General features: G+C 47.3%; 1 protein-coding gene across 3 annotated transcripts; it reads left to right on the top strand.

The window, feature by feature from the left end:
• Window positions 1–870: 870 nt before the first annotated feature.
• ADA2 (adenosine deaminase 2) lies at window positions 871–23,977 on the top strand. Of its 3 annotated transcripts, XM_074902160.1 has the most exons (11): window positions 871–1,019; window positions 2,056–2,381; window positions 5,300–5,525; window positions 12,484–12,694; window positions 15,736–15,863; window positions 16,988–17,078; window positions 17,377–17,485; window positions 18,407–18,564; window positions 19,433–19,635; window positions 20,562–20,701; window positions 21,558–23,977. In XM_074902160.1, the coding sequence occupies exons 2-10, from the start codon at window positions 2,069–2,071 to the stop codon at window positions 20,668–20,670; spliced, it is 1,548 nt and encodes a 515-aa protein (XP_074758261.1). In that variant the 5' UTR covers window positions 871–1,019; window positions 2,056–2,068; the 3' UTR covers window positions 20,671–20,701; window positions 21,558–23,977. The 3 variants fall into 3 exon arrangements, with proteins under 3 accessions (XP_074758261.1, XP_074758259.1, XP_074758260.1); XM_074902158.1 differs by having other exon boundaries at window positions 20,562–23,977; XM_074902159.1 differs by having other exon boundaries at window positions 871–1,023; window positions 20,562–23,977.
• Window positions 23,978–27,989: the final 4,012 nt, after the last annotated feature.

The raw sequence follows: 27,989 nt of genomic DNA, 5'->3' as shown, positions 1-27,989 counted from the left end.
ATAGCTCTTGGCTTATGAGATCTTTGGGGGTTTTATTAAAAAAAATAAAATCGTTAAAATTTTGATTAAATTAAACCAAATGGACTTTGTTCTCCACTGGAAGCTATTTATAAAACATCAGTTTTAAATAACCTTAAAACTCAGTCCATTCAACTATGCAAAATAAAAAGGTGAATTACAATATTTGTTGTGATCTAAAAAAAAAAATATCTGACTGTACCCACCTCCATCTGATTAACTCCCCAGGCACAAGCTTAGCCCTGTGTGCCCAATGCAGCCCTGGTGCGGCTGCTTGGATTGATGTCTGCCTGGTTCGCACAGCTGGCGAAGACTAGGCAAAATTATTTTAAAATTCTTTTCCAAATTACTTTTCTCAGATAAAAAAAACCCCAAAACATTAGTAAGTAGAGTTTGCAGTGTTGTTGGCATTAAATGCATGGTGCTCTACATCAGGTTAGATACCCAAGCTCGTGCATATTCCTGGGACAGCCTGAGCAGGCTTAAGAGTTTCCCCAGGAATGCATGCCTAAGCGTTTCTTCCAGGATATTTAAAAGTTGCATATGCATATCAGGGTATGTGGGAGGGCTGCACAGACAAGCCCCTGATCGCCTCACTAGCAGTCAACGATGGGTTAAAGTGTCCTATTCTGTGTGGGAGCTGGAAGTGTTCCCATATGTGACTCCACTGCTTCAGCGCCCCCGGTTCCCAGCCAGTTGCCCTCAGCTGCCTGCCTGGGCGCCTCTGTCCTGCTTTCTCATAACCTCCCCTGCCTCCTCCTTCTCTTTATATATTCATGAAGCGGTAGGGACGGGGATAAATAAAAGCTGAGCAAGCTGGAGCTGCAGCACAGGAAGAGGAACTGTGCATGCTGGTGGGTGCCTCGCTCTGCACCGCTGGGACGGATCCTGCCTCTTTATCTTTGCTGGGACAGTGCCGGCTTGCAAGATAGATAACTGTTCCCTGCTCTCTTGGGCAGCGGCTGGATGAGCTCTGGATGCAAGGAGGAGGAAAGTTAAAAGTAAGTGAGTCAGTCTCACCAGGGATAAGATATCACCTTATTTAGGATGTTTCTCTCTCTAAGTTCAGAGCCAGGCCTGACATGGGGATGCATCTACCTCTCCTCTGTTTCCAGCACATTGCTCCCCCAGCATGCCCTCATCTCCTGGGATGGGGCTGAGGGCATCCTGGTGGACCCATGGGTGAAAGAGAGACTGGAAGCAGAAGACACATGCTCAAGCAGGAACTTACTGCGTAATTCACATGGGACCATTTCAAAATGTTGAGCCTTTCTATATCCTGCTTTGCTCTGGAGAGACTGGTGTGGAGGGTCACTAGAGCCTGGTGTTGAAGGATTATATTGCAGCTGTGCTTTTTTGGGAAGGGCAGAGTTCTCAGAGTTCACATGTGCCTATCTCCTGTGATCTCTTACTACTCCCATGGTCTCCCTTCTGTCCTTTTTTGTGGAATTGCAAGGAAGGGACACACCTTTGTCACAGCAGAGGAACCTGTGGGGTTTTCTGCCTGTAAATTAACCCCTCTGATAGCTGGAATATACTATAAGGGTGCAACAAGGTCTTCTCTTGACTGTAAGGAATCAGGATCCAATTAGCTCAAGTAAAAAACAAAATCATCTCAAGTGCTATGGCCCCCTGCTTCCCTCCCTGAGACACTAGCAGCACGGCCAGCACCCTTTATTCTGAGGGGGCTCCATCCCAGCTTGCAAGCCAGAGTCCTGACCTCACCAATTCCACATTCCAGGGCTAGACTTTTGCCATATTGCAGATCTGTGTGATGTGCTGCCAGCCTGATCGGGGGAGGAATATCTCTTCTCCACCCTCCCCACAGTCTTGCTGTGTGCAGTCAGCATTGTGAGGAGTGTGCGAATGCATAGCCCTAAATACAGGGGACATTGGTACCAGATGCTCCCCCCAGTACTGAGCTCATTAACCCATTACTTCTGCAGGATGGGCCAACAGTTTAATATCCCAGTAGGTCATTGCTAAGGTATCACCTTCTGACCTGTGCTAATGCTCCAATCTTCTCCTCCTGCCTAGGTGCAGCTCTAAGATGAAGCCTCCATCTAGGCAAGGCATAAGGCTGGCATACCTTCTTCTGAATTTGGCTTCCCTCTGCCTTCCCACCCCACTCTGGAAGGACCGGGACTCCCTAATGCAGGACGAGAAAGCCCGTCAGACTGGCAACAATTTGGTGCTGAGTAGACAGGAACAGCAGCTCAGCACAAAGCTCATAAACCTCAAGAAGGAGGAGGTTGCAACAGCCATAACTACAGGACAGTTTCCTCCAAGCATGCACTTCTTTCGGGCAAAAGGCCTCATTGATCAGAGCATGGTGTTCAGCATCTTAAAGCACATGCCAAAAGGTAGGCTTGGCCTAGGGCTTGGTTGTCTTATTCATCCTCCTCTCACCTTTTGCTTTCTATGACAGAGCTGGGACAAAGCACAAGATGTGGCAGACAAGCTTATATGAGCTGTAAATCATGTTTGCTGGGTTCCAGGAAAAGCCCTGCCTCTGAGCCTGGGGACAGGGGGAGAGAGGAAGAGGGGGATGGATTGGGTGAATACACATTTCCAGCAATTGTAGCATTTGGTATAGCTTACAATATGGATCCTTCAGCCTTTCAAGTGTGGAGAAAGGGCAGAGGAAGCAAAGACACAAGACGCCACAGACATCCATATTTACTCAGCACATTCCAGCCAGGGTCTTTCCTTTTCCTACACACACATACCACAGACACACTACTGACCTTGTCTTAGCCCACATCTTAGCCAAAAATGCTGTATCCCCCAATAAGTCTTTCTGCAGGTGGTTCTGTAGCAGACCAGGAAGTCTACTGGAAAGTCTGGGGGCACTAGAGGAGAGGAAGGTGTTACCTCCAGCACTGCAACTTTATTTACTTGTTGAATGCAAGTCAAAACCTGTGTTGATGTTTGATACTATAGAATACAGTATAAAAACTACTGTATTAACTCAGTGTCTCTTCATCAGGTTTTGCTCTGTGCACTTATAGGAGACCTCTGCTTATAAAGGCCAGCATTTCTCCTCATATTTAGAGATGTTGTTTCTCCCGTGTTGTGCACCAACCTATGTTCTAACGGGCTGCTAGGCCCTATACCAAGAGGGTTTCTATACTCTGCAGGACACACGTAGTTTCAAAGGCATTTGGACCATTTTAGGTTAGCTAGCGGTGGGAGATTGTCAGGTGCCTTCACCGCACCATCCTGTACATCCTCCAACAAGCAGGTGGGACACAGCAGCATCTGAAAGCTCAGTATTCCAGGTTGCTATGGAAAGTGGGAGAGGATATTTTTAGCCAAGGTGAAATCCAAACTACCTAGGCTGGGTAGCAGAAAGCCTAAAGTCTCCATGTGCCTGAGCTGCTGACAGTCCAGCAGAGAGGCAGGGGGGTAATCATAGGAGAAAGTCTTTGACTCCCAACTGGTTTCTCCCTCTACATTTTTGGTTCAGTAAGGAAGTATCTGAACAAGGTGTCTTCTTTAACTAGAGATATGAAACAGCTGCAGGGAACATTGTCAATACTCCCGTGATTCTGAAGAATGAACCACCTGGAAGGGTGGGTGTCTTTTTTAGATTCAGAGTCCCACGGCCTTGCCCATGTGGCTGCCTGGAAACAGGTTGGCTTTGGAAGATTTGGGTGTCAGCTTCTCCACCTGAGTATTTTTCACTTGCAAGGCTATGACACTGGCATATGGATAAGAGCCATCTTTCTCACTTCCCAACTTCTCCCTCCCAGCCTCTGGTAGGATGAGGATCATTGGCTTGCAGCATCCTAATCTGTTACTGTAAATGATTGGTATGTCAGAATTGTCATTATCCTTTTATTGCTGGATTGAACAGTAAGGAATTCAAAATTAGTGCCCTCTTCACCTCCAGTGGGTTATCTCTGATACCAAGGAAGAATCAAAACAAAAAAACCCCATCCCACACTTCTCCATCCAGGAGATTTTAAAATGGGTTCTCAGAATTTTTGCAAGAGTGATAAGCTCTTAGGTCCAAGATCACAACCTTGTAACTGCTTGAGTAGGACCTACTTTTAGAGGCTTCAGTCTCAATCAGAGCCCCTGGGAATTACTGTTGTTTAAAGCACTATTGTAGTTTCTATTGCTGCTCCTATAGGAAAGAGGACAGTATTGCCAGCAAGAGGAAGGTCAGCTCTAGACAGCTGTGGCATGCTTATTCTGTTGAGGGCAGCAACCAGTTTCTCAGTATTTTAAGTCAGACACTCTGTAATGGGAGATCATAGACATTAGAGTCTATATTAGGTTAGCCCACTATAAATTATAGTCTTGAAGCTTGTCTAATGTCACATACATACCAGTCTTTTGTTCCTGCTACTCATGTTTTCCCTTTACCCCTAAGGACATCAAAGCTATTTTGACTATGAGGTCTCCCCTAGACTAAAACATATCTGTAAGTCTTTAGTGCTCTCAGTACTTTACAAAGGTGAAGTTTAGTTCAAGCACCAATAATGTAAGAAGTCTCTGCAAAAGGAGAGATTTTTAGCAAACAAAAGAATGGGCTGAGGAAGGTAAACATGCAAAGGATGCTTCCTACGCCAGGAAGACTGGCAGTTGCCAACATACAGCACAATAACAGAGTATCCCAGAGGCCCCTTTGTGCTGGCCAGCAGCAGATGTACAACGTAAGTGAGCATGATTTTGATAAGGCATAGAAGTAGATGGTGCTTCTGCATCTGAGTACAATTCCCCGGTGTGTCATGGTCTGGCATTTTGGTATACATCAGAGTTTCAAAGAGATAAGAGACACAGACTAGATGCAAAAATTGAGAGTAGGATTCAAATAGCTTAGATACAGAGGCTCACTTCAGGTCTGCCAGTCAGCTAGCACACCTTGTAAACCGCTGCCTACTGTGCAAGTTCCTCTTTAAATCAGTAGGGCCTGAGCCAGCTCACAGCAAAGTCTGTCTGAAAGACCTTTAATAACTCAAAGCATTTTCCATCCCAGCGGAGAAGCGGAGCTCCCTATTGATTTCCTCCCTCCCTCCCTCCACTCCCAGGGGGCTGTCATGCTCTGTCTTGCCCCGTGTTTGATGTGGAGGGGGCCATATCTCCCAGCATGGGGGAGCCAGAGCAGCTGCACAGTCTCTGCTGGGAGAGGTCACTCACAGCCACCTAGAAGCATTTCCAGATGCCCCTGGATGGGCAAACTCAAACCATTATCACATATAAACCTCTGTCCCTTCTTCTCAGCTCATTTTATCTCGCTTATCTCATTAGGATATACTTTTCTTCCCACCAGGTGCTGTCTTACACCTGCATGACTATGCCATCCTGAGCGTGGACTGGCTGGTGTACAATGCCACCTACCTCCCCGACTGTTACATCTGCTTCACTCACACAGGCACGGTTCGGTTTCGCTTTTCCAAGCCTAAACCTCCTCACCCAGTGCCAGCCCAGTGCTCTCAGTGGGTTTTGCTGGAGAATTACCGGAAAGAGCTGCACAATGTGACTGAGTTTGATAACAGGTGAGTGAAGAGGGGTTGCAAGCCCGCAGGTACTTCATGATAGCATTGTGTAGCCAGCAGCTTTCCCATTTGCTTCCTGCTCTGAAAGTGAGGAACTCCATTTAGGGCTGCATACACAGAACAAGCAAGTAGCAATATAGGAGCTTGAAGACTGCAGCATTAAGTACACCAGAAGTAAGGACCATCAAAATTGAAGTTTTCTGTGCACCCTCACTCTTGTTGATTGTACAGATATGTTGAAGACAGTGGTTTAAGTAGATTTATGTCACCTGCCCCCACCTCTCCTCAGCACCCAGGCTGCATGTACTTCCAGCATGGGACACAGGGCTGCATAGTGAAAGACCTTGCCTCGTCCATTAAGATACACAGGGACAGGGTGAGGAAATCAGGTAGCTGATGAACAGGCTCTCCTCAACAGCAGAGAAGACATTTGTAAAGTCATTGTCTTGATTCAGAGCAACAAGTTCAGCAAGCTACTTATGTTAGTTACTACACTAGCAAAAAAAAAAAAAACAAGACACCATAAAAGAAAACCCAACCTCTTTTTATGAGGACTGTCTTTGAAACCCCACTGGTACACACCACACTGAAGCATCAGGCACTTGTTCCCACCAGGAACCATGACTTGCCCTCCTGCCCTCAGATAAGGGGTTATGTATCAGCCTGGGCACAGCCAATGAACCCTACACAAAAGTCCTCTGCATTGTAGCAGTCCCCCTACCTCAACACCCTCCTGCTAACACTGCTTCTCCCCTTACAGGTGAGGCCTCCTATAACTGTCCAGGAGCTTACAGCTCAGATAGCGCCCCAAAGCCTCACCCACTCTCTCACAGGAGCTCCCCTCCTTGTAGACAACTCCTACCTTAACTGCTGGCAGCCTTTTATCAGGACCAGGTGTTAGTTGGCTGTTCAGCAGCCACCTACCATTTAATCACTTACAGGTGGGTGAGAATAGCCTGGTTCCCCCTCCAGCTGGTGGTGACAGGAAGAGGGAGGCCTATCTCCCTATCCAGGGGCTACAGATCCCAGGATAAAACCCTGCCGAAAAGGCCAGGAGGAAGTGTGTAGTTTTGCATGGCATGTAGGGGGGCTGGAGAGAGCATGCTAAATAATGCATGAAGTCAGACACTGAATGATGAGAACAAAGGAAAATATTGAGTAGCAATCCATTCAGAGGGCACCACCATTCACGGTGCTAGGGGGGCTGGGGTCCCATGGAAAAAAAATAGTATGGGGCGTCACGTAATTAAAGTCAACATTCCATACTAACACATGAGGCTGGATTTAGGTGATGTGGGTGACCCTAATTACAGCAATTCCTAAATGAAACTTGATGGGTTTTACTGTAGTGATCTTCAGTGAGGGTGTGTGCTTTTAAATAGAGACCTAACCCCTCTCCACATGGAAGCTGTCTGGGCTCTGTGCCCTACAGATCTGTGAGAGAGGTCAGGTTGAGAAGCTGCCAGACCTTTGGCATGGTATTGCCTTCCCTCCCCAACAACAGCAAGGGGCAGGGCAGAGGGAACTGACTCTCAGGGGCATCTACCAACTCTCTTCTACAGAGGTCCAGAATGGAAGGAGAAGGTAGTGCCAGAGCCAGGGCTCTTGACCTTTTATATCCTGAGGCTCAACTGCCCTGTCACATGATGGAAGAAATAAGATCCAGTGAGAAGTCACTTAGCTGCGTCTTCCAAAGAGAAAATTGGTTCCCCATTAGCTCCCTTCAAGTTCTACAGGGAGTGATGAGGAGGGAAAGACCACAGCACCAGCTCACTTCAACCCCACCAGGAGACCCATAAATAATGTACAAGAGATTGGATTTTGAATCAGCTTCACTTTCTTAAAGCCCATGCAATTGCACTGGGTATTTCAGAACTGTCTCAGGAGCAATCCTTCATTGTATTTGTTTTTGGTTGTGTTTCCATAGCATGACATCCCTTTCTGGCTGAGGCTAGAGGCCATGGCATCCTATACACCTAGGAGGATGGAGTTATGCATTATATGGTTCCCTATGTTCCTGTTTGGGAACATGACTTCTTTTCAGAGGCAGTGTTACCACATTCCTCTTCTTTTGTATGAGCTGTCTGACATCATCTAGTAGCCATAAGTCAGAGCAGGACTTCAGAGTGACAGGCACTAAACAGGGACACAAGACAAACCCTGCTACTGAGGGTCTCCCCAAGGGCAGAGGGGAAACTGAGGCAGAGATCACCGAAGTGATTTTCTTCAGCAAATGTGTGCCAGAGCTAGGTACAAACTTGGATCTTTTGCATCCTGGTGCTTAGACTTACTCATTTGAGTTATGTTGTCCTTCATTTCTCGCCCTTCTGTGCTCATCACCACAAAATCGCAGAGGAGCCATTGCACATAATGTGCGAACACACGAACAACAGCCACATTGAGGCGCTTCCTCTCCTATTTTAATCTAATCCCTGGGTACTAGTATAGGGGTTAGGAATGTTTTTTGGCCGTCTGGAAATAGGTCTCTAGCCAGGAATAGGCCCCAATCTGTTCTGCTTCTCAGTTTCTGGAAACTCTCCCAGTCTCTTGAACATGTGCATCCCAGGCTACCTCTTTCCTGCACTCCTCTTTGCCCTTGAGCACTGACAAGCTGAGAGAAAGCAGATGTCAGAGGAAGGAACGGATGGATAGTTGGGTGGTTTCAAGGAAGTATCAAGGGAATATGGCAGCAGGGAAGGGCTCTCATGCAAGACAGGGTGGATCAGCAAATGTGAAGGGAACAATGGAAATGTTTCTGAGACGCTGCACCTCTTTCACCTTACTGCATTCCTGAACATTTTTGCTGTTTGCATTTTCAAGTACATATGCATTCATATACATGTGTGTGTGTGTGTTTTGGAAGGAAGTCTTTTTGTTTGTTTCCCTCAAAAGAAGGTTTAATCATTCCTATTCAAAACATATATCTTATGAGCCAAGACCCTGAAGTATTCTGTTACTGGTAAGCTTCCAAAAGGGTGCTATTATGAGAGCCAGGAGACCACGGGACAGGAGATAAAGAAAGGAAAGGAATTTTGTTTTGAGACTTAAAAGAAAAAAAAAATCCTAACTTATTTATTTCACAATCAATTATGATATAGGAGAATGTAATTTTTTTCCTCAAGATGCAACATAATGGCCACTGTCTCTAAAGAAAGAGCATGCCCTTAGATATTTAGGGAAACAATGTTGACATTCCAGATATTTGTAAAATACCACCACACACAACCCCTGCCAGCAGCCCGAGGATTAAGGCCGTGCCCGGCAGCGCAGCTCCAGTGGCCCGGCAGAGCTCTCTATCACCAAGATGAAGTCATCTGTGAGGGAGCTGACACCATGGCCAAGGCTGCGGGAACAACTCCCCTGGGCACTAACGGCTGCCCAGACTGCCATCACCTTCCCCTCCGTGTCCTCCGCCTGCCTTATCTCACAGAAAAGTAGGGCAGTGTGTGTGTTACAAGGGGAAAAGAAGAATAAAAATCCACTACACAGAAACAAACCACTCCACTCCCTCTAGAAGTCTCCCCTTGGGGAGAAGAAGAGGGGACGAGAGAGAGAGAGAGAAAGCGAATGAACCACATGTGACAGATGTTAGTCACACTATTTAATGCACCACTGGAAGACATTCAGATACTACGGTGAGGAGAGGGGTATAATTACCCGTTGAGAACAGAAAAAGAAGCAGGAAAAAGAATCCCTTTAAAAACAAGGCAACAAAACCCTTCGCTTCTGTATTATATAGCACAAGAAAGAAAAATGGGGGGAAAAAAAAAACAAAAGAGAAAGCAAAATCACAGTTGAAAAGAAATAATCTTTAGCTGGTCATTTTAGCTGTGCCCCTTTGGGCATATGCATTGCTATAGCATTGTTCAGTGCATATATGACATGACGTGGAAGGCTATTTGTAGTCTGCACCTGATCACTGACGAGGGCCCATTCCAGAAAAGAAGCAAAAAATGTATTTACGAAGCTTTGCTTCATCTGCATGAGCTACTGATGGCAAAAGCCCCTGAACCCTTAGGAGATTATCCAGTTATCAAGGATGGATTACTATTACGCAATAAATCTTCAACATTTATAGGGATCAATAATCAGTCTCAAAGGGAAGGGGATTATAAAAAAAGCACAATTTGATTTATGTGCTTTTAGGAGCAGGGCAGTGTGAGGATTTATTGCTGTTTCTAGCCCAAGAGCACAGGCTAAGTAAACAACCACAAGTTTGTACAGCTAGATTTAAAGGCAGGGAGGGAAGCTCTGCACGCCCGTTGCTGGAGGAGCCGAGTTCTCACAGGACAAAGGGAGAAAGCTGTGGGAGCCCAACTAACCGCCCATCCTTATCTGAAATGAAGCTGCACGGGGCGCGAGAACGGGCTTGCACAGCCTTTTGATCCACCGGGAGGTTTTTCCCTCGGTGCTTGCAGGGCTGGTGGGAACAGCTCCGCTCGCCTCTTGGCTTTGGGCAGGTGCTCTCAGCTGGTGCACAGGGCTGACAGGGAGCTGCCCCTTGGCCAGGAGGGGACTGGAAAAGTCTCTTTTCCCCAGCTCTTCCCACACGAAACCTCCTCTCCCCTCCCTGCTGAGCTGCAGTGCACCCTCTCCGCCGGCAGCTGGCCTCCACCGCAGCTCCGGCAGCTGGATCAGCGCCTTCCAGATGCCCTGGCTCCTGCATTCCTGGTGTCCAGGGTGATGCTGTGGTGTATCCTGCTGCTGCGTGCTCCCCACTGCCCACCCCTGCCGTGGTCCAGCTCGGTCCCCTTTGGTTGCATGGATTACTGAAGAGTAGCCGAGGTTGCCCAGTGTCTAGTGATAATGGCAGCAAAGCCCCTATTGTAACGCACAGGAGAGCAGGAGGGTAGAGCCAAAGTTGCTGTGAAAACCTTAACCCTGAATTTTTCTGACTGTTGAACATTTAAAATCTCATCTTTAACGTGCTATGAGCGTCTCTTTATGTACAGTTTTGCTTCTAAAATTGTTCCCAGCAAAGAAATTGAAAGAGTGAAGAAAAAATGAAACTGCAGCCCCTGGAAGAGGGTCTTTAGAGCATGAAATGGCAGGCAAACACTGGCAGAACAGTCTCCATTTTATGGGCAGGATAGAGGAACTCAAAAGGGATGTAGCTGCCTGGGATGTCTTCATTTATGAGTTTGGACCAGATCACATTTTACATCTGTAGGAGGGAGGTTTTTAATTCCATCCACAGAAGCCTCCTGGAAGAAAGTAAGAACACAAATCAAACCCACACCTCCCATATAACTGAGCAGAGCACTGCACGAGGATGGGGGCCATGACATCAAACACGAAACAATATTAAAGACCAGTAGCTGTTATCAAGGGGAAACAATATACTTGGATGAAAGATGAAGCATGGTTGAAGGTTTTTCTATCTGAACCTGCTTAGCCTTTGATACTAGATAAGCATCAGGCCTGGCCAGACTGGTAAGCCCACCTTCCTGCAAGCAGAGAGCTCTGTAGCTTGATGCAATGGCTTCAGATTGTCCACACAGGAATGAAGTTAATCACCCCTGTATTGACATTTAGACTTTGCCCACCAGCCTGAGAAATTTATTACAAACTCTTCTTCAGGTGGCCACCAGCGGAGGGAAGACAGCTGTTGCCAGAGGCAAGGCTTCAGGTGGGATGAAGGCTATCAACTTGTCAGAGGACAGTATTGCAGCACAACGCTCACCCTGTCCTAACTACAAGCTGTCACCCACAACTAGATAATCTTGCAATTACTGGCTCCCTTAAACTGTGCTTGATTAAACTACCCACCGCCTCTCTGGATTTTTGAAAGAGGCTTATACACCAGCTGAGCCTATGGAGGAAATAAATACGTTTCTGTCCCACGAAGGAAAAGTCAGGACCCGCAATTCTTATCAGTTGTTTCCCAGCAGATGAATCTGAAGAAGGTATCAGCAAAGCAGGCAGGATATCAGGTTTGCTCCACTGAGGGGAAAAGGATTTCTGATTCACAATCATTTTCCCCCTGCTTATATTAGATGACATATTTTGACAATACGAAGGTACCAGGGCAAGTTCCAGGCTTAGTAAGCAGGTTGATGGTGGCCCAGTACATGGCATCTCCTGGAGACTCGGTCTGCCTTTAGATGGTGAACAAAGGGCCAGGTGCCATAAGTTTTTACATGCATTGAAGATCTTTGGGAGGATATATTGTCTACAGGAGTGATGTAATAGCCTACTTTTGGGTTAAGGATAAGGTGGTGAGGCCCTGGCACAGGTTGCCCAGAGAAGCTGTGGCTGCCCCCTCCCTGGAAGGGTTCAAGGCCAGGTTGGATGGGGCTTTGGGCAAGCTGGGCTAGTGGAAGGTGTCCCTGCCCATGGCAGGGAGGTGGCACTGGATGATCTTTAAGTTCTCTTCCAACCCAAACCATTCTGTGATTCTATGATACCCCTGGGTATTCTTATGATAATCAAAACTTCATACTTGCTTTTGTAACTCTATTACTGCTCAAGATTTTGCCCTCAAAAAAGAAAGGGACAGGCTTTGTACACATAGTCTTACCCTGCTTGTAGCTCAACATGTGGCATATGACCTTTTACCTGTCAGCTATTATCTGTACCAGCAATTAGAGGGGTAAATATATGTGGCAGAAAAATAACCTGAATGTTTCCTAGTTGCACCAGTCATTGTTGCGCCTGTTGTATTGCAGTGCCAACAGGCTCTGAGTTAGATCTTGGGCCCCTATTGTGGCAGAAACGGCTTTGCACCTTTTCTTGGTCCTGCCCAAAGAACACATGCCTCCTTCAGCACAGCAGCTGCCCTGCTGCACCCTGTGTCACGTCCACAAAGCTTGATCTCTAACAATAAAACCCACAATATGAAACCTATTTCCTCCTGTACTGAACACCCAGACACCAGCCAGTGACTTTTTGCATGCTGAAAGCCAGTTGTCTTGTTTGTTATTCTCATTTTCCCTCTTCTCTTTACCCTTTTCTACAGCTTACTGAGAAACTTGACCCTGGTGACGGATGCCCCTGAGCTGGCCTACCCTTCTCAAACTGTCATTTGGAAAAGATTTGAAGAAGTCTTTCTCATTGCCTCTGGACTTATCTGCTATGCACCTGTGTTCAAGGCCTATTTCTACCAGGGCCTGCTGGAGCTCTATGAAGATAACATACAGTATGTCGAGATAAGAGCTATCCTGCCTCCGGTACATATTTTTTGGCTTCTCTAGTATTCTTTTAAATCCTTATTTCTCCATAACTTTTCTCAAGCCCTATCTTGAATTTAGTTTTTGGATGTTTGCATACTTCCCTTTCTAAGGATGCTGGCAAACCTTGATCATATTCAAAGGTCTTTGTTGGAGATTTGCATAGGCAAGGGCTTGAAAGCGAGAGATACTTTGTTCTTCATGGCTGAGGAAGATACTGTGGCAACAGCACAAAACTGCATTGTAAATCTGACTGGGAGTTGTGTTGAAATCTTGCTGGTTGGGGAGATGTGTATTAGCTTTGTCTGCACCAGAACCACCTGTTCTGTGGCAGCTCTTCTGGAACAACTTCCCATCTTGAACAGAGACTTATTCTGGAATAGTTATATTTTAAATCCACAGCTTATTTCAGAATGATTTCTCTGAACAGGTTAGTAAACCAATTGGCAAAACATAGTCTTCCATAGTTTGCAGACAAAGTAAAATTTTGGCAAAGTATGTGAAGTATGAACGGCTCCTTTCATTGCTACTAACACTAAAATCTGTTGGTAATAGTTTAGGCCTTTCTCCCTGCATGTCACCTGGAGCTGGTCAGATTGCCCTACAACCCCATGCTGCCACAATGCCTTTCAAGCACCAACAGAGCCCATTGCTGTTCTTCAGCTGTAATGGTTCCCACTTTCCTGGTGGCAATTTCAACACTTCAGGAACACCTTTCCTATACAGTTCTCCAGACCAGCTCCAAGAGGGGCAGCAGGGGGGTGAGAGCTTTGTCAGCCTTACCAAAACAAACCAACTGGGGCTGCTGCTCCTCACTACACTGCCTACCTCTATGTTCTTAACAGTCCATTGCAACGGGAATGAAATTGCTGTGCAAGGTCCATCTGGCAGCACCTGAAGGACCAGGTGGTGGTGGGTTGTGCATGGGAACGCCAGTGGCATCTTGCTGCTGGCACCACGGCATCCAGTGGATGGAGCTGCCATGCTGACATCCCACTGGGGGCCTGACTCCTAAATGTGTCTGCCACAACTTCCTTAAATCATTGCTCTTGCATGCAATGGCTGGTGGGCTCCAGCCAGCTGCAAATAAATGTCAGTGCCCCAGCAACAACTGCGGCTGCCAGACAGGTCTCTATAGCCACCCCATCAGCAGACAGGAAGGTGCTGTGACAAATTTGGAGGCTGATCTGGTTTTGTGCATGCCTCCACCCCAACAGCTGGGGAGCAGGGCTGCTAACCCTGCCCTGTTGCATCTTGGGCTGGCCTCGTGGCAAAATAGGGCTCAATGTCGGGGCTGCAGGCTGGCACTCTGTTGTGCCTGAGATGAGAAGGGTGTATTGAAAAGGAAGGAAGGTAAGGGGAGAAGACCACACAGCTTGTACGTATCTTACTTTGCTGGGCTTTGGTCATGAGCCAGTTGCTCTGAACTCAGTCACCATCTGTCTTTGGGGTACCTGGAAAGAGAAAATAACAGCAATGTCAAAATTCTTGTGCTGTGAGACAGTGTGAACACTGGCATCCCTCCAGGTCACATAGGTTTCCGAGCCAAGAGTATCTGCGATGGTACAAGTGCGTGGGCCTGACTGGAAAATACCCTGCGTTTACCGGCAGCCCTTAGACATGGTTGTAATGTCTTTTGAACAGAAGCTTGGCAGGGAAGAGTTGCTTCCCATCCAGCCTCTAATGGTGGCTCCAGGCGTGGGAGCCTCCAGAGCCCCAGGACCTACAGGCACCCGGCAGCTCAGCGTGGTGTGAGGTACAGGCAGTCAGGCTGCCTGCAGCCTAGGTTGTTCTGTGAGGGCTGCAAGGAGCTGCGAGTGCACTGGGCCGCCAGCCCTGATGGGCAGCGCAGGCAAGGGGGATGAGAGAGAAGGAAGACACTTTGCTGTGGAAGTTGAGGTGAGCAGGGTGTGTCAGGAATAGCGACATGCTTGTGTGGCTGGAGTTCCTCTACAAGGTTCAGACAACAGTGCTGACACTCTGTAAAAGCTCGTCTTGCAGCAAAGCCCGCCAGAAGCGGCCCCTGAAGTAAAGTAAATGAAAGTCAGGATTTAGTGTGAAACAACAAACATTGTGGAAAAGCCCCCCAAACCCAGCTGTGTTTGCAAATTCAGCTATGTAAAGTTTCACATTCCCATGGGCTGTAGCAGGGGAAAATTCCCGCTGAGCATTTGTGGCTGCTGGTGTCTGCATGGGGGACACCATGGTGTGATGAGGCACAGGGGCTTAGGAAGGGGCATCACTGCAATGGGCAGCACCAGAGGGGAAGTAAGAAAGTGGGGTGGACCAGAAGGCTGAAAGAGGAAAGAAAGGTGAGGAGAATGAGAACGAACAGAGTGAATTCAGCCACTGTTTGTGAGTGACTCCTGGCAGGGTGTTTGCAGGTTAATATCAAGTGGGGCATGCAGAGTCTACACATCTGCTGAAATCAGGGCAGAAGCCCTGCATATAGCCCTGGTAGTGAGGAACTCACAAAGTTGATGAGACAGAGCATGCCAAAAGGATTATTTTTCCCACTTTGCAGCCAGAGAGCTGGGAAAATGTGGCAAGACTAAACAACTGACTCAAGGTCACAGAGCAAACCTCTGGCAGAGGAGAGCAGAAGCCCAGCCCAGCTGGTAGCTTATGGAGCCCGGCCCTCGTGTGCCTTGGGGCTGCCTTGGCTGACAGACTGCCACCACGAGGCACAGAGCGTGTGAGCCGCCAGACGGCTGGACAAAACACCCCAGCATTTGATACAGACATGAGTAAGAAGAGGTCACAGTCTCCTCTGGGTACTCAAGGGCACTTGCTTGCCATGTCTGAACATGGAGAAACTTGTTTCTTGTACGACACAGGAGGGAGGAAAACCAGTCTTTGGTTCTTGCCAGCTTGTAAAGGCTTCAAGAAGAAAATGTTCTGCACAGATTTAACTGGGTTTTTTTCCCTGTTGCCAGGACCGCAGCACATTGCTGCTTCACAGGTTTTCTTCAGTTCATTTCTCCCAACCTCCAGCAAAACCTCTTCCAACTTCTGCTTGTCATGTGCTTTTCATCCTGCAGGTGTATGAACTGGATGGCACCCGGCACAATAAGTCATGGTCCGTGGCAACCTATCGGGAAGTGACCAGGCAGTTTGTGAAGGAGCACCCTGACTTTCTTGGAGCCAAGATTATATTTACAGCACACAGGTAGAGGCTGAGCTGGGCTAAGAGTGGCTGTGTGTGGCTGGCTGTGCTGAGGTGGAGGCAGCAGTGGGTAGAGAGGAGTCCAGGCCAGGAAAAGTGATGCTAAGGGCTAGGCTGAAGTGCCACAATTGGTTAGCAATGCCCATGTCCATCATCAGGCCCAGGGTGTTGACTCCTGAAGCATTTCCTGGCACGTGTAAAGGGCTAAGGATGAGAAATCATCTATATAAGTCCTCATATATGCAAAGTGACCAAGGTTAGCTCATGGTGTGCACTGGAGAGACAAGTGTCTGTGAGCCCTGGGTGATGGAATGAGCAAGGGGAGGGCTGCTTGCATGCGTGTGTGTCCAAGCCATGTGTGCTCTCTTCCCAAGCCTGGACATACTGCCCCTCTCTGCGGAACCTGAAGCAACGACAGCATTGCCTGAGTATGGGCAGTTGGTATTGCAAAGGTCCTAGTGGGACCCTGCAAATGCTGTTCTCCTGGCAGCCTTTGTATGGTATGTTAGTTCTGCTGTTTGCAGGCAGGCACAAGGCTGTTCTCCAAGTCAGCCAGATGCCACGAAGTCATGTGAGGTGATCCTGAGCAAATATAACAGACCTCTCTCAGCGGCACTTACTTACTCCGGCTCGGCATGATGCCGTTCCCAGTTCAGACCTGGCTTGCCTCTGGCCAGCTTGGGTAGGGACAGTCCGTCTGCAAAATGCACCGTGATTTTTAAGTCCAATAGGGCTGGAAGAAATCTAAATTTAAAACTCTTGAAATGAAGCTACTGTCCCACCTCCCAGCAAAACAGTTGAGAAGAAAAAAAAATTTAAACATTTTCTCTCCATGCTGTTGTGTTCCCTGCTTGGTAGATGGGAAAGCCAGTGAGTCAGACAAGAATGTCTCAACTCCAGTGACAGCAGGGTCTAGCCAGGCATTTCCTGGTCATTCAGGGGTTTCCTTTCATAATATCAATTTTCTACTGCTGCTACTCTGGAGACCTGAAGCTGGTTGTCAGGTTTAGGAGCAACTTGTGCATTTTGGAAATCCCCCTGGGGGACCCATTTCACAAGTCAAACCCAAAGAAGGCAAGCCTTCTGGGAGTGAGCCTCTGCACTGCTTTCTCTCTCTTGCTCTTTAGGATGCTGAATGTTTCCCAGATTAAAGAAGCCATCGTCACTGCCATGGCACTCAGAGCCCAATTCCCAGACACCCTGGCAGGCTTCGACCTGGTAACTGTATTTCTTCTGTGGCTTTGTGTTAACCCCTAGAGGTGTGATATAACTACATGTATAACATGGAATATGTTTTATGCCAGAGCGAGATCCTCTGCTGTTGTACTGAAATCAGTGTAAATGAATTGGAAATCCTCCAGCTAAGGATTTTGTTGAGGGCAACTGACAAAATCACATCAAAGAATCAGCTCCCTATCCCACAGTAATTCAGTACACTTGGCACCTCAGTGATATATAGCTCTCAGTCCCACCGTCTTCCAGAGCGTGTTCAAAAATACCTTCCTCTTTCCCCCAGGTTGGTGATGAGGATGAAGGTCATTCTTTATGGGACCTGAAGGATGCTCTGACCATCCCGTATTCTCTGGGGGTCAATTTGCCATACTTTTTCCATGCTGGGGAGACTGGTAAGCATGAGGACTCAAGGCCTGTTATTGCTTGCAGAGGCAAGAGGTGGTCTTGCAAAGCACAGAAGCAGCAAGCCTGGCTGTATCAAGATGATGTGTGTGCGTGTATACACATGTATATCATTGGTTTTCCCTATGCTTCTCCCCATATCAGCTTGTTGCTGTAGCTTTCCTACATGGCACCTTCCCTTGTTCACCTGCTCCTTGCTCTTGACTGTAGGCATCATGTTGCTCAGTGTCTTTGCCCTGTGGTGACACGGAGTCATGCTGCACGAGTTATTGCTGGTAGTCATTTCCTCCTCAGAGCAGCACTTACGTCCCATCCACAGTGGCAGCAGAAATCCCCAACCATTATTTTACATTTTAAGGTGAAGGAATGTCTAAGCCAGCCTCAAGTCTTTCCTGAATACACTCATCAAAATAACTGATCATTACCCTTCATTCCTGGGGCAACGTATTATTATTTGCAATATATTATTCAGTCCACATGGGTGGGATTTATCCTAACTATGTATGACAGTTCTAACTTGTGTGTTATGCTTATTGCATGTTGATATCTACAGAGATGTCTACATCTGAACTAGTTACCCTATGCTCCCTTTATACATCTCATCCTTATGCACAGGCTGTTCCCCAGAAATCACTAGTTCTCTCCATTGACTGTGAATGGAGACCAGCATGATTAGCTTAGCTGTAAGAGCAATACTGTGGACATCTAAAGCCAGGTGAGATGAGTGGCTATCTCTATGCTGGGCAATGTCCTGGGCAGATTTGAATCCCTGTTTCACTGAAATTGGGAGCTCAGAGCATGAGCAACTCTCTCACCTTGCAACTGGGACATTTTTTTACAAAAACATCTAGCAGTTTGAGAAGATATGTTTCCTCACAGCATTGCAGTGATTCTTACCTGTCTTTTCTTAGTCTGGCACGGCACCTCTGTGGACAATAATGTGCTGGATGCATTGCTACTGAATACCAGCCGGATTGGCCATGGACTTGCCCTCACTAAACACCCAGTAGCCAAAAGTTTGTCTCGGAAGAGGGATATTCCTGTAGAAGTCTGTCCCGTCTCCAACCAGGTATGTTGGTAAAAGCTTAGATCTTGGAGCTGGGACACTGGAATGGGATTTACCATAGCAACTAGGAGCAGCAGGGAGCTGGGGGTCAGCTAGACATTTTATTGCACCCAGGTTGGCTCAGTTACCTTTGCAGCACATTACACTGCAGTTTGCTACGTAGACACATGCTGTGTATATATAATGCTTGCAATGCCAGTCAGGTCAAAATCATTTAAATTCCTATCTAGAGGAACCTGGGAAGGCAGTCCTCGCTAGTGGAGATGAGGCCCAGAGCCAGGGACGTGCCTAAAGACACATAACGGAAAATACTTAAGTCAGGATGGCCAGAGGCTGAGAAGCTGGGATAGTAACTGGAAGTCTTTTGGTTTTGTAGAAGTCATAACCAGGGGGAACTCTTTTGCTACACATTAGTGTGGTGCATTTTGTCCCCTGGGTGCAGCAGAAATGATGCTCTGGGGTAGAGATGTACCGGTGGGAGCCTTGAGGAAGAGAACTCTGATACCAGCTCCAGATGCCCTGGGCTAGGCATCATGGCACATACATAACCACAAGACTGTTTCTGAAATGCTCACAGTCAAATTGTTATAAATAAGCAGAAGTTATTCACCCCAGTGGCCTTAATTTAGATGTTTAATTTAAGAAACCAGTCTCCTTGTATAGTCAGTGGAGACAAGTAGGCTCCTCCTGCAGCAGTTCAGAGTAGAACGCCTAATATGCTCTGAACAGCCCCCTGGAGGCTCTTCCTCCCTTATGACTAGCTGTTGACACAGGCAGCTATAGCAGGTATGCAGTGTGAAGGGTGCCATAATGTAAACACGGCTACAGCAATAACCTGATGTGGTGCTGTCTCCCATCCTTTCCCGTGGAGGTCCTACTGTTGGTACCTGACTTGCGGAGCCACCCTGCAGCTGACCTCATGGCCGAAGGGCACCCCATTGTGATCAGTCCTGATGATCCCCCTATCTTTGGGGCAAAGGGAGTCTCCTATGACTTCTACGAGGTGTTCATGGCCATCGGAGGGATGAATGCTGACCTGAGGACCTTAAAACAACTTGCACTCAACTCCATAAAGTAAGTTCCTCACCTTTCTCACCTGGCCATAGTAATGTTAAGGAGACTATCAGCTTGCTTCCTGGAAAGCCACTGTACTTGGGTTTTGGCTGCAGGGTCTCTCCTCTGCCACATGAACTTCTGTTAATCCAATGTCTCCTCTGTGTCTCTTCCAAGGGCAGGATACATGGACTGCAGAGGCTCCTCTGCCTGTGCTCTTGAATGCCTTTCTCTAACTCAGTGTCTCAGTTTATTCCCCCTTTTCCATCCTCTGAGAACGTGCAACCAGCACCTGTTTCTGCCTATGGGAGAAATCTTATGTCTTTGTATCATTTGTCTATTTCTGCCAGAATTTGACTTGCTGCGTTGTTTGCCATGACCCAAACACAGGAAAACAATCTACCAGCATATAGTCTGCGTTTGTTTAACCACTTTTTCTATTTATCTGGACAGCTCTGAATGTCCCAAAATAGGGATATGGTGCCCAGGGTCTTTCTGTACTTTCCTAGACTCTTGTCTGTTTGCCAAATCCTGTGTCAATCCTCATGTCAATCCCAAGACCCACATGGCCAGGGAGACAACAAATACTCTTATTTCCTACCAATTTGGACCAAGCCCAGGGCACATCTGAAAGCAACAGCAGTGCTGTCTCTTCTTTCCTAGCCACTGGGTGCTGCCCAGTGAGCCTCCAGCTTATGCAGACTGAGCTGTTTGTCCTCATGGTGCAGGACTCAGTAGCTGTTGATACGGCCATTATGCTTCTTGTCCCAGCATGAGCCCAGTGGGCAGGAGCTCAAGGCTTTTTACACTATGTTAGTCTGTGCGGTGTAGGAATGTCTTGCAAGGGTTAATCTGTTGCTGCTTCCTGCCTTTTAATTTTGGTCACTGAACTTGAAATAGCTGCCCCCTTGTCAGCTGTCTGATACTGACTTTTCTCCTCCTCACAGATACAGTACCATGCTACCAGATGAGAAAGCAAAGGCCAAAGAGGTCTGGCAGAAAAAATGGGACCAATTTGTGGCTGACCTCTCTGATAGCTTTTTGAGGGAGCTTTAGAGGGGAGGAGACTCATCTCAGAAAACATTTGGTGAGCCAGAGTTAACTTATTTCTAAGAAGAAGACTGCTTCTTCCATGTCACTTGAGTGTATGAATGAACTTCAAAGTCTCACCTGACAATGGGTGATTCTGGTAAGGTGGGCTTGTTGGATTTAATGCTAAGAATGAGCTGTGCTATGCTGTGAAAGTCATGGACCGGAGGTGAAAGGGAACAGTGAGCCTTTATAGCAACAACGAAAGAACACCCTGCTCAGAATAGTCAAAACAATTAAAAATTGCCAGCGACCAAATCCTGATGTTCTTATTCAGGAAAAACATGCTTTCTAATTAGAGTTAGTGGGAGATTGCCAACGTGAGGATCTCCAAATTTCACCTTATTATTACAAAATGCAGACCTTTTCCGGAAACAGCTAAGACAAACATCCAACCATTTGGGCCACTGACCTTCAGGAGAGCAAGGACAGAAAATGACTCTTGTTATGTTTAACCCTGGGCCTGCTGCCAAAATAGCACTGCTAGGTTGAAGAACCAGTCATAGGTCTGATGTCTGCTATTTCAGGATCCACCATGGCTGGTAATGAGCTGATGGAACTTGCTCCCAGAACATTTAAGCCTGGTTGCACAGTGATCATAAAGCCAAAAAGAGGTGCCTCAGTTGCCAACAGGTTTTTGTTTTGTTTTGTTTGGGGGGTTTTTGTTTGTTTGTTTTTTGTTTTTTTTTACTGAAAAATCTTTTCCTGTCCTCTGGTCACAAGGAAGCCAAACCACTTTGCAGCTGAGAAAAAACACCATGGCTTCCAGATCCAGCTTAATTAAAACTGTCCCCCTGCACTGGGCCATGTTAACACAGGCCTGTGCATTTATAGGAAACACCTTTTGGTTTCAGGGGTTTCTACTACCAGCCTTTGTTGACTAACTCAGAGTGCAGTTGTGCCCTTATTCAGCCTGTCAGACAGATTTTCACCTTCACAGAGAACTACTCTCACACCTGTGGATATCCACAGTGTTCACTTGGACCTTTGTAGCTTTCAGCTCTTTGGAAATATGGTATTGCAGAAACTACACAATAAATAGAGACTGGACAAGCAGATTCCCTTTCTTAACATCATCAAAAATATCAGAGGAAGAACTAGTTGCAGGGAGATTAAAAAAAAAGAAATCTTAACCAGGATGATAAATAAATTCAGCAAAATCCTTCGGCACTCATACCCCAAGCCCACAGCCAGAATCAACCAATATCTCTCCCCGACTTCTGTACAATCATGCTGGTTGGCATCAGACAAGGCAGAATTTACAAAAGTTCCTGCTTAAAGACGTCTCCCTCCTCTGAGTCACAAACTTGCAAGGACTGTTGTTTCCTGATCTGACCAGATTGGGAAAATTGGCTCTTTTTATGTTTTCTGCTAATTGTCTCAAGCTGTCTGGCCATAGTGTTTATTTCCATTGACCTTGGTTAAAACACCTTAGCAGCAGGCAAATATACTTACTACAGAAGTGGATCAAGCTGCGCAGCCTGTGCGTCCCTTGTTAAACTGCCCATGTTTCACAGGCTGCAAGTTCATCTCTAGTTATTCCAGGGAAAAGAAACCCCACACTACAAACTCCATAACAAAAAACAAATAAACCCACAAGGTGTATGAAGGTGCCTGAGTTGCAGAAGCCAGAATCACAAACCACAGAAAGCAAAAAGTGAGAATGCAGTCACACACCTTGCTAATTGAGAGGGTTGAGTGCCTCACACCCTTTTTCAGCCACAGCTGCCTTAACTCCATCTCTCTCTGCCCACATGCTCCACACCTTTCTCTGAAGCACCAGCAGCTAATCTTTACAGACTGGCCTTTCCTGGGCTGTGATAGAGATTCGATCCTGGGATAAGCTTTATACTGGAGGAGGAACTAGAGTAGAGCTACTTTCCCTCCTCCGCCATGGGTGTTGCATACAGAACTCAGTCTAAAGTCCCCAGGGTAGGCTTTGGTCATGGTCAGATTATAAATGCTGACTTGGGAAAAGCCTTATTTATAATGCTGCTGAGGAAAACTGCTGCAAATCGGTGAAATGGCTGCTAACCAGTGACCCAAAGCCATGCCCCTCTGGGCTCCCTCATCTTTCAGCTTTGCTGTATGTGGATGGACAAAGATATTTTATTTGCCATTAGTTGATTCTCCCTTAACTGAGCTTCTTTGCTGCCAGAGTGAAGCTAATCACTACAGAGCCTGTGTGGGAGGAGCTAAATTCCTCAACACAGGTTAACCCATGTCCGTTCCTTTTCTGCTGCAGTGCAAAGGTTTCAGCTCTTCCTGCACATGGTCTCTGGAGGGCTTGAACCACCAATGGCCTTTTGGTTACCTGTAGTCCTCCCTCCTCATTACCTGCATTAGCAGCAGGGCTAGATCTTCTGTCTGCCAAACACTTGCTGGGACCAGTTTACCTGTTGTGTCCAGTTTGTTCTTGCCTTCCTAGGAAAAGCTTGTTGTTCATTTGGCCATTTACCTACTTTGCATCAGGAGCTGTGATGTGATGTGGCCCAGTGAGTGATGGTGTTCAGGATTACAGCACAGAAATCACTGGGGATTTAAAATTGTACAGATCTGAGGTGATCTTCAGATGAAGCCCTCAGAAAAGTGAATCTTGACTTTATAGGTTTATGTCTGCATTTGTGACTAGCCTAGTGATTCCACTTCTGCTGAAAGTATCCATCTTAGGGTTGGTCAGATAGCAGAAACTTTTCTGTCCTGATCACATTATGTTTAAATGTGAACCTGAACCACACGGAGAAGCCTGACTCTGGTGGTGTAGCCTTCCTTGGATCCCTCCTTGAACAGGGAATTGCGGTGTGTGGTGACGGGGGCTGTAGATGGGCTTCAACAACATTTAGGGCCTTAGCGAGTGTGACAGAAGGAGGGCCAGCCTGCTTTACTGATGGGGATTAACTCTTCTTAGAGCAGGCTTTAGCCTGAAGAAAGGTGCAAATTGAGAAACCCAGACTGCATCCACATCTCTCTAACTCTAGGTGTACAAAAAAGGAGGGATTTAGGCTGGATCACAGCAGTTAAGAAAGATCAGTCCATTCAGATATCCCCAAAGCTTTGGGTAAATTTGGCTGTGGGGCTTCACTGAGACTCAGCTCTTACTTAGCATTTGCAGTAGCATTTCAAGGATTTTGCTGTCAGCCTGTTCCCTTACCCTTAGTACCTTGGCTGCCTGCTCACATTCAAATACACATGCTCAAGTGCAAATACATTGCATATAATGCTTTCTTGCCTGTCTCTTTCAGAACATAGTATATATTTAAAATTTTAAACCTGTTTTAATTGTGGGATTTGTTTTCCTTTTTCTTTCTGTTAAAAATACTGGGGATACCTATATTTGATATAAGGTTTTAATCTGGAATGTGCAGTGGAGGGGGATGTTTCACATCACTCAGCCTGGAGTACAATTATCAGGGAGTCTGAAATGTCTTCACAGCATGCTGCAAAGGGCAATTTGATCCATGGGACTAACACGCTGTGAAGTCAAGCCCAAGCCACCTGGCAGAGACACGACACAGGTCCTCCAGCCCCCTTTCCCCAAACCACATGGTAGCTGCATCCAGCTCAGGGCTGCATTTTCATACAGAAACCACACAACGTACATGATTTGCTTGTGCTACGTCTTCTCGTGGTACAGTTTTGTACTGTCTCTGTGGTGGTTACAGCATGGGAAAGTGAAAGGAACTACTGAAGGTCATTTTACCTGCTTTTAGCATGCTTTTAACAGAGGGAAACAAGGAGAAGAGTAAATGCTGCATGACAAGCCCATTCTTTTTAAAGCTGGCAAGTGCCTTGTGGACCACCAGCTAACTACATGGTACATGTTGAGGCTCTTTGCCCAAAGTACTGGTAGTGGGCATGGGAAGAAAGGGTCAGCTAGAGAACTTGAAAACCTGAGATGAAGGAGGTATTTGGACAAGCAGGTCTGGAGGCAGCCACAAGAGTGGTGGGAGGCTGAGTAGGGCAGACCTAAAGGGGCAGAAAGAGCCCCCCCTTCAGTCTCTATCCAGACTCAGGAACAAGGAATGAGAGTAGAAAATCCATGGAATTTTCTATGATGGTCACTTCAAGCATCCATAGGAATACATCAAGCCTTATGCCAGTTATAACCCTCGTCTGTTTCTCCCTGTGGCCTCTTCAGGTTCAATTTGTTCAAATTAAAGGTGGATGGAGCACACTGTGTCACAGGTCTAGGTGTCTTGTTAGAAGCAGCTTTGACTGCCTTTGGGGCACTTGAGTGAATGAGATGTTTGCCTCCTGGCTACTCACCAGCAGGAAATGGCTGATCCAGCACTAGTTGTTGCTGTCAAAAATCATGCCGATAAAAACAGAGGAATAAAGTAGCTGGTTGAAAAGAGAGATAGGCCCAAGTGAGCAGCTGGATCTATATGTCCTGTGAACCTCTATCACTGCAGTGGGACTATGCAGATGCCAGATGCTAAGCAAAGCCCTCTGGCCATAAAACAGGGCTACAGATGTGTTGTCCACCAGCTCCCAGTGCTCAGCCTGCTCCAGGTTTTTCCTCCTTTAAGTCTCAGAATTAGTCTCTTCACAGGTAGCAAGCAGAAGGACACCTCTTTGGCCCGAAACTTGTGGCTCTAATTGGCTCAGTACTTAATTTCTTTTTTTTCCAGGCTTGCAGCAGTTGCAATCATGGCAGGTATATCAAGTGTTTTCTATCTGCTGAGGGACAGGCAGGTGAAGGGTCTGGCCCTTAATTCTTCTGGCTTGTCATTTTTATCAGGCTGTGTCCTCCCCCTTAGTCATTACAGGATAAGGCAGGCATTTTACCATTTTTTCTCAACCTTTAGCTTGTCCATCATTCCATGAGCAGGCTGCAGCAGAGAAAGAGATAAACCGAGGGGGGTGGGGATGCGTTGGTTTAGGCCATTAAAGCCTCTGCAATAAGAAAAGAGATGGAAAATATGGCTCCTTCTGAGGGGCATGTTAGAAGGTCAGGAAGGAGGGGGTAATGATGGGTCTCTGAGTCCAGGGAAAACAGAGCCGCAAAGTTTATGTAGGAACGCATGGGAGAAGGCTGTGGGCAACTGCCTATTTGATTGTGCTTAAAGGCAGCTATGAGAGGGGTGGGGGAAACATCTAAATACAGCATAGACAGGGGAAGAAGGAAGAGGGAGTCTCCTGTGGGCTGGTGTGAGAAGGGCAGACAGACCATCTCTAGGGGTATTAGGGGATATGGCTGTTGCCAGGTGTGCCTGCAGAAGAAATCATAAGGCACATCCATGTATAATATGCAAAATGAGATGCTCCTAATAGAGTCGCAGGGAAAGTCTCAACTTGTGAAGGGAAAATTACATGAGTGGGCATTTAACAAGGGATGATGGGCTAAAGTCTGCCTGCTGGTGCTGGAAGGAAGAAGGTTCATCAGGCAAAGCAGGCACTGCAGGGTGCGGTGCTCGGCAGCCGTGCTGCCGTTGGTCCCTGCTGTGCGTGCCAGGCTCAGCTGCTGCCCGACCGCTGGCAAACTCCCTCCGTGTTGGTTTAAAAATAAGCGCTTCAGCCTGTTGGACAGACTTCCTTGTAAAAATAAATACAGCAGCTCTGTCACCCTGCTGGGAATGCTCACTGGGGTACACACACGCTTTGGGGGGCACCTCTTCATCAGTGGGTACCCTGGCTGGAACCAGCTACCTTTCCACCAGTCCTCATGTGTTGGAGGCATGGTGGGCACAAAACCCCCCAACCAACCCCAGGCCCTCCCTCCAACAAACCACACCAGTGCTTTTCTGCTACATCTGATACACAGGAGGAAAATGTTGCAAAGCACACAAAAGGTGTTAGGGGGGCTGGCACCTCATCTGGGGAGGGGAAGGTTAGAAACCACCTCTCCGTTGCCCCACATCTCCAAAGCTGGCTTTGGAGCAGAACGCCGCTGCCACCACCACCATCTCCTCCTCCACCACCACCACCACCTTCTCCTCCTCCTCCACCTTCTCCTCTTCCTCCTTCACCACCTTCTCCTCCTCCTCCTCCTCCTCCACCTTCTTCTTCTTCTCCTCCACTTTCTCCTCCTCCTCCACCTTCTCCTCTTCCTCCTTCACCACCTTCTCCTCCTCCTCCTCCTCCTCCACCTTCTTCTTCTTCTCCTCCACTTTCTCCTCCTCCTCCTTCTTCTCTTCCTTCTTCTCCTCCACCTTCTTCTCCTCGCCCACCTTCTCCACCACCTCAACCTCCTTCTTCTCCTCCTCTTCCTCCACTCCCGTCCCCTGTCCGCAGAGATGCTCCCCACGGAGCAGCGCCGAGCCTTACCGGGGGGTGCGCGTACTCGCAGGTGAGCGGGGCCGGCCGGGCCCGGGCGGTGGAGCGGCGGGGCCCCCTGCCGGGCTCCAGGGGAGGTGCCGCCCCGCGGAGCGGCGCGAACAAAATGAAGTGAAAAATGCCCCCATCGGGGTCGGGGGAAGGGCGGGTTCGCCTCCGCCGCGCTTTCCCTCAGCGCCGGCCATAAAAGCGCAACAGATTTGGCTATAACGGGGGGGAACCCACCCCCCCAAAAACCCACACTCGAGGATATTTGGATACGCTAAACTTTTTTTCAATTAAAACCCCTCCACGGTAAGGAATCGGCTAGATTGGTCTCACAGCTATTTCGCAAGTCTCAGGAATGGGAAAAGGGCAAAAGTACCCTTACAGTTAAAAAGAAGGGCCTGGCAGATCCCGGCAACGCAATTTGGTCAGCCTGACTTCAGTGACGAGAGGCGCTGAGATCAGTGACCAAACCAACCCATCTAACTTGCAAGCACTTGTATCATTAAAAATCCATAAATTCACATTAGCCAATACTCTAGGCATAAATCACAGTAAATCAATCAATTTTTTTCTCTGTTAGGAGCAACTGCCGTGGATCGCCAAGAAACACTCTTGTGTTTGTCATTATTTAAGAAGTCTTTGCTCCTCTGACAGTATTCATCAGCAGCAGAGAGGAATGAGGGTTGGAGGTCCCTGGTTTGTAAGGGGGTGTGTAAGTAGTTGAGAAGTCACACTTCAAAGTAGCTGCAACCAGCTCCCTCATACTAGTGGATGAAGGTTTGAAGCCCAGTACTGCAGGGATCTAAATACTTTCAGTAATGTCTCCAAGGCCAGCATAAATTTTGCCAGAGCAGCAGGAGCTGCAAACACTTCTGAGAAATTAAAGTGATCCTGGCAAGTTGAGGAAATTATGTAAAATAAATGGTAGGCAATTCAGTTAAGGCAAAGGCATTTAAGGAGGAATAACCATCTGTACATACGTATAACCTTGAGTTGCCAGTGTTTTAATAGCTCTGTAGAAA

Source organism: Athene noctua, chromosome 3 (assembly GCF_965140245.1).
Source record: "Athene noctua chromosome 3, bAthNoc1.hap1.1, whole genome shotgun sequence".
In the NCBI taxonomy this organism is placed as follows: Eukaryota; Metazoa; Chordata; class Aves; order Strigiformes; family Strigidae; genus Athene; species Athene noctua.
This window is presented reverse-complemented; position numbering and strand designations above follow the sequence as displayed.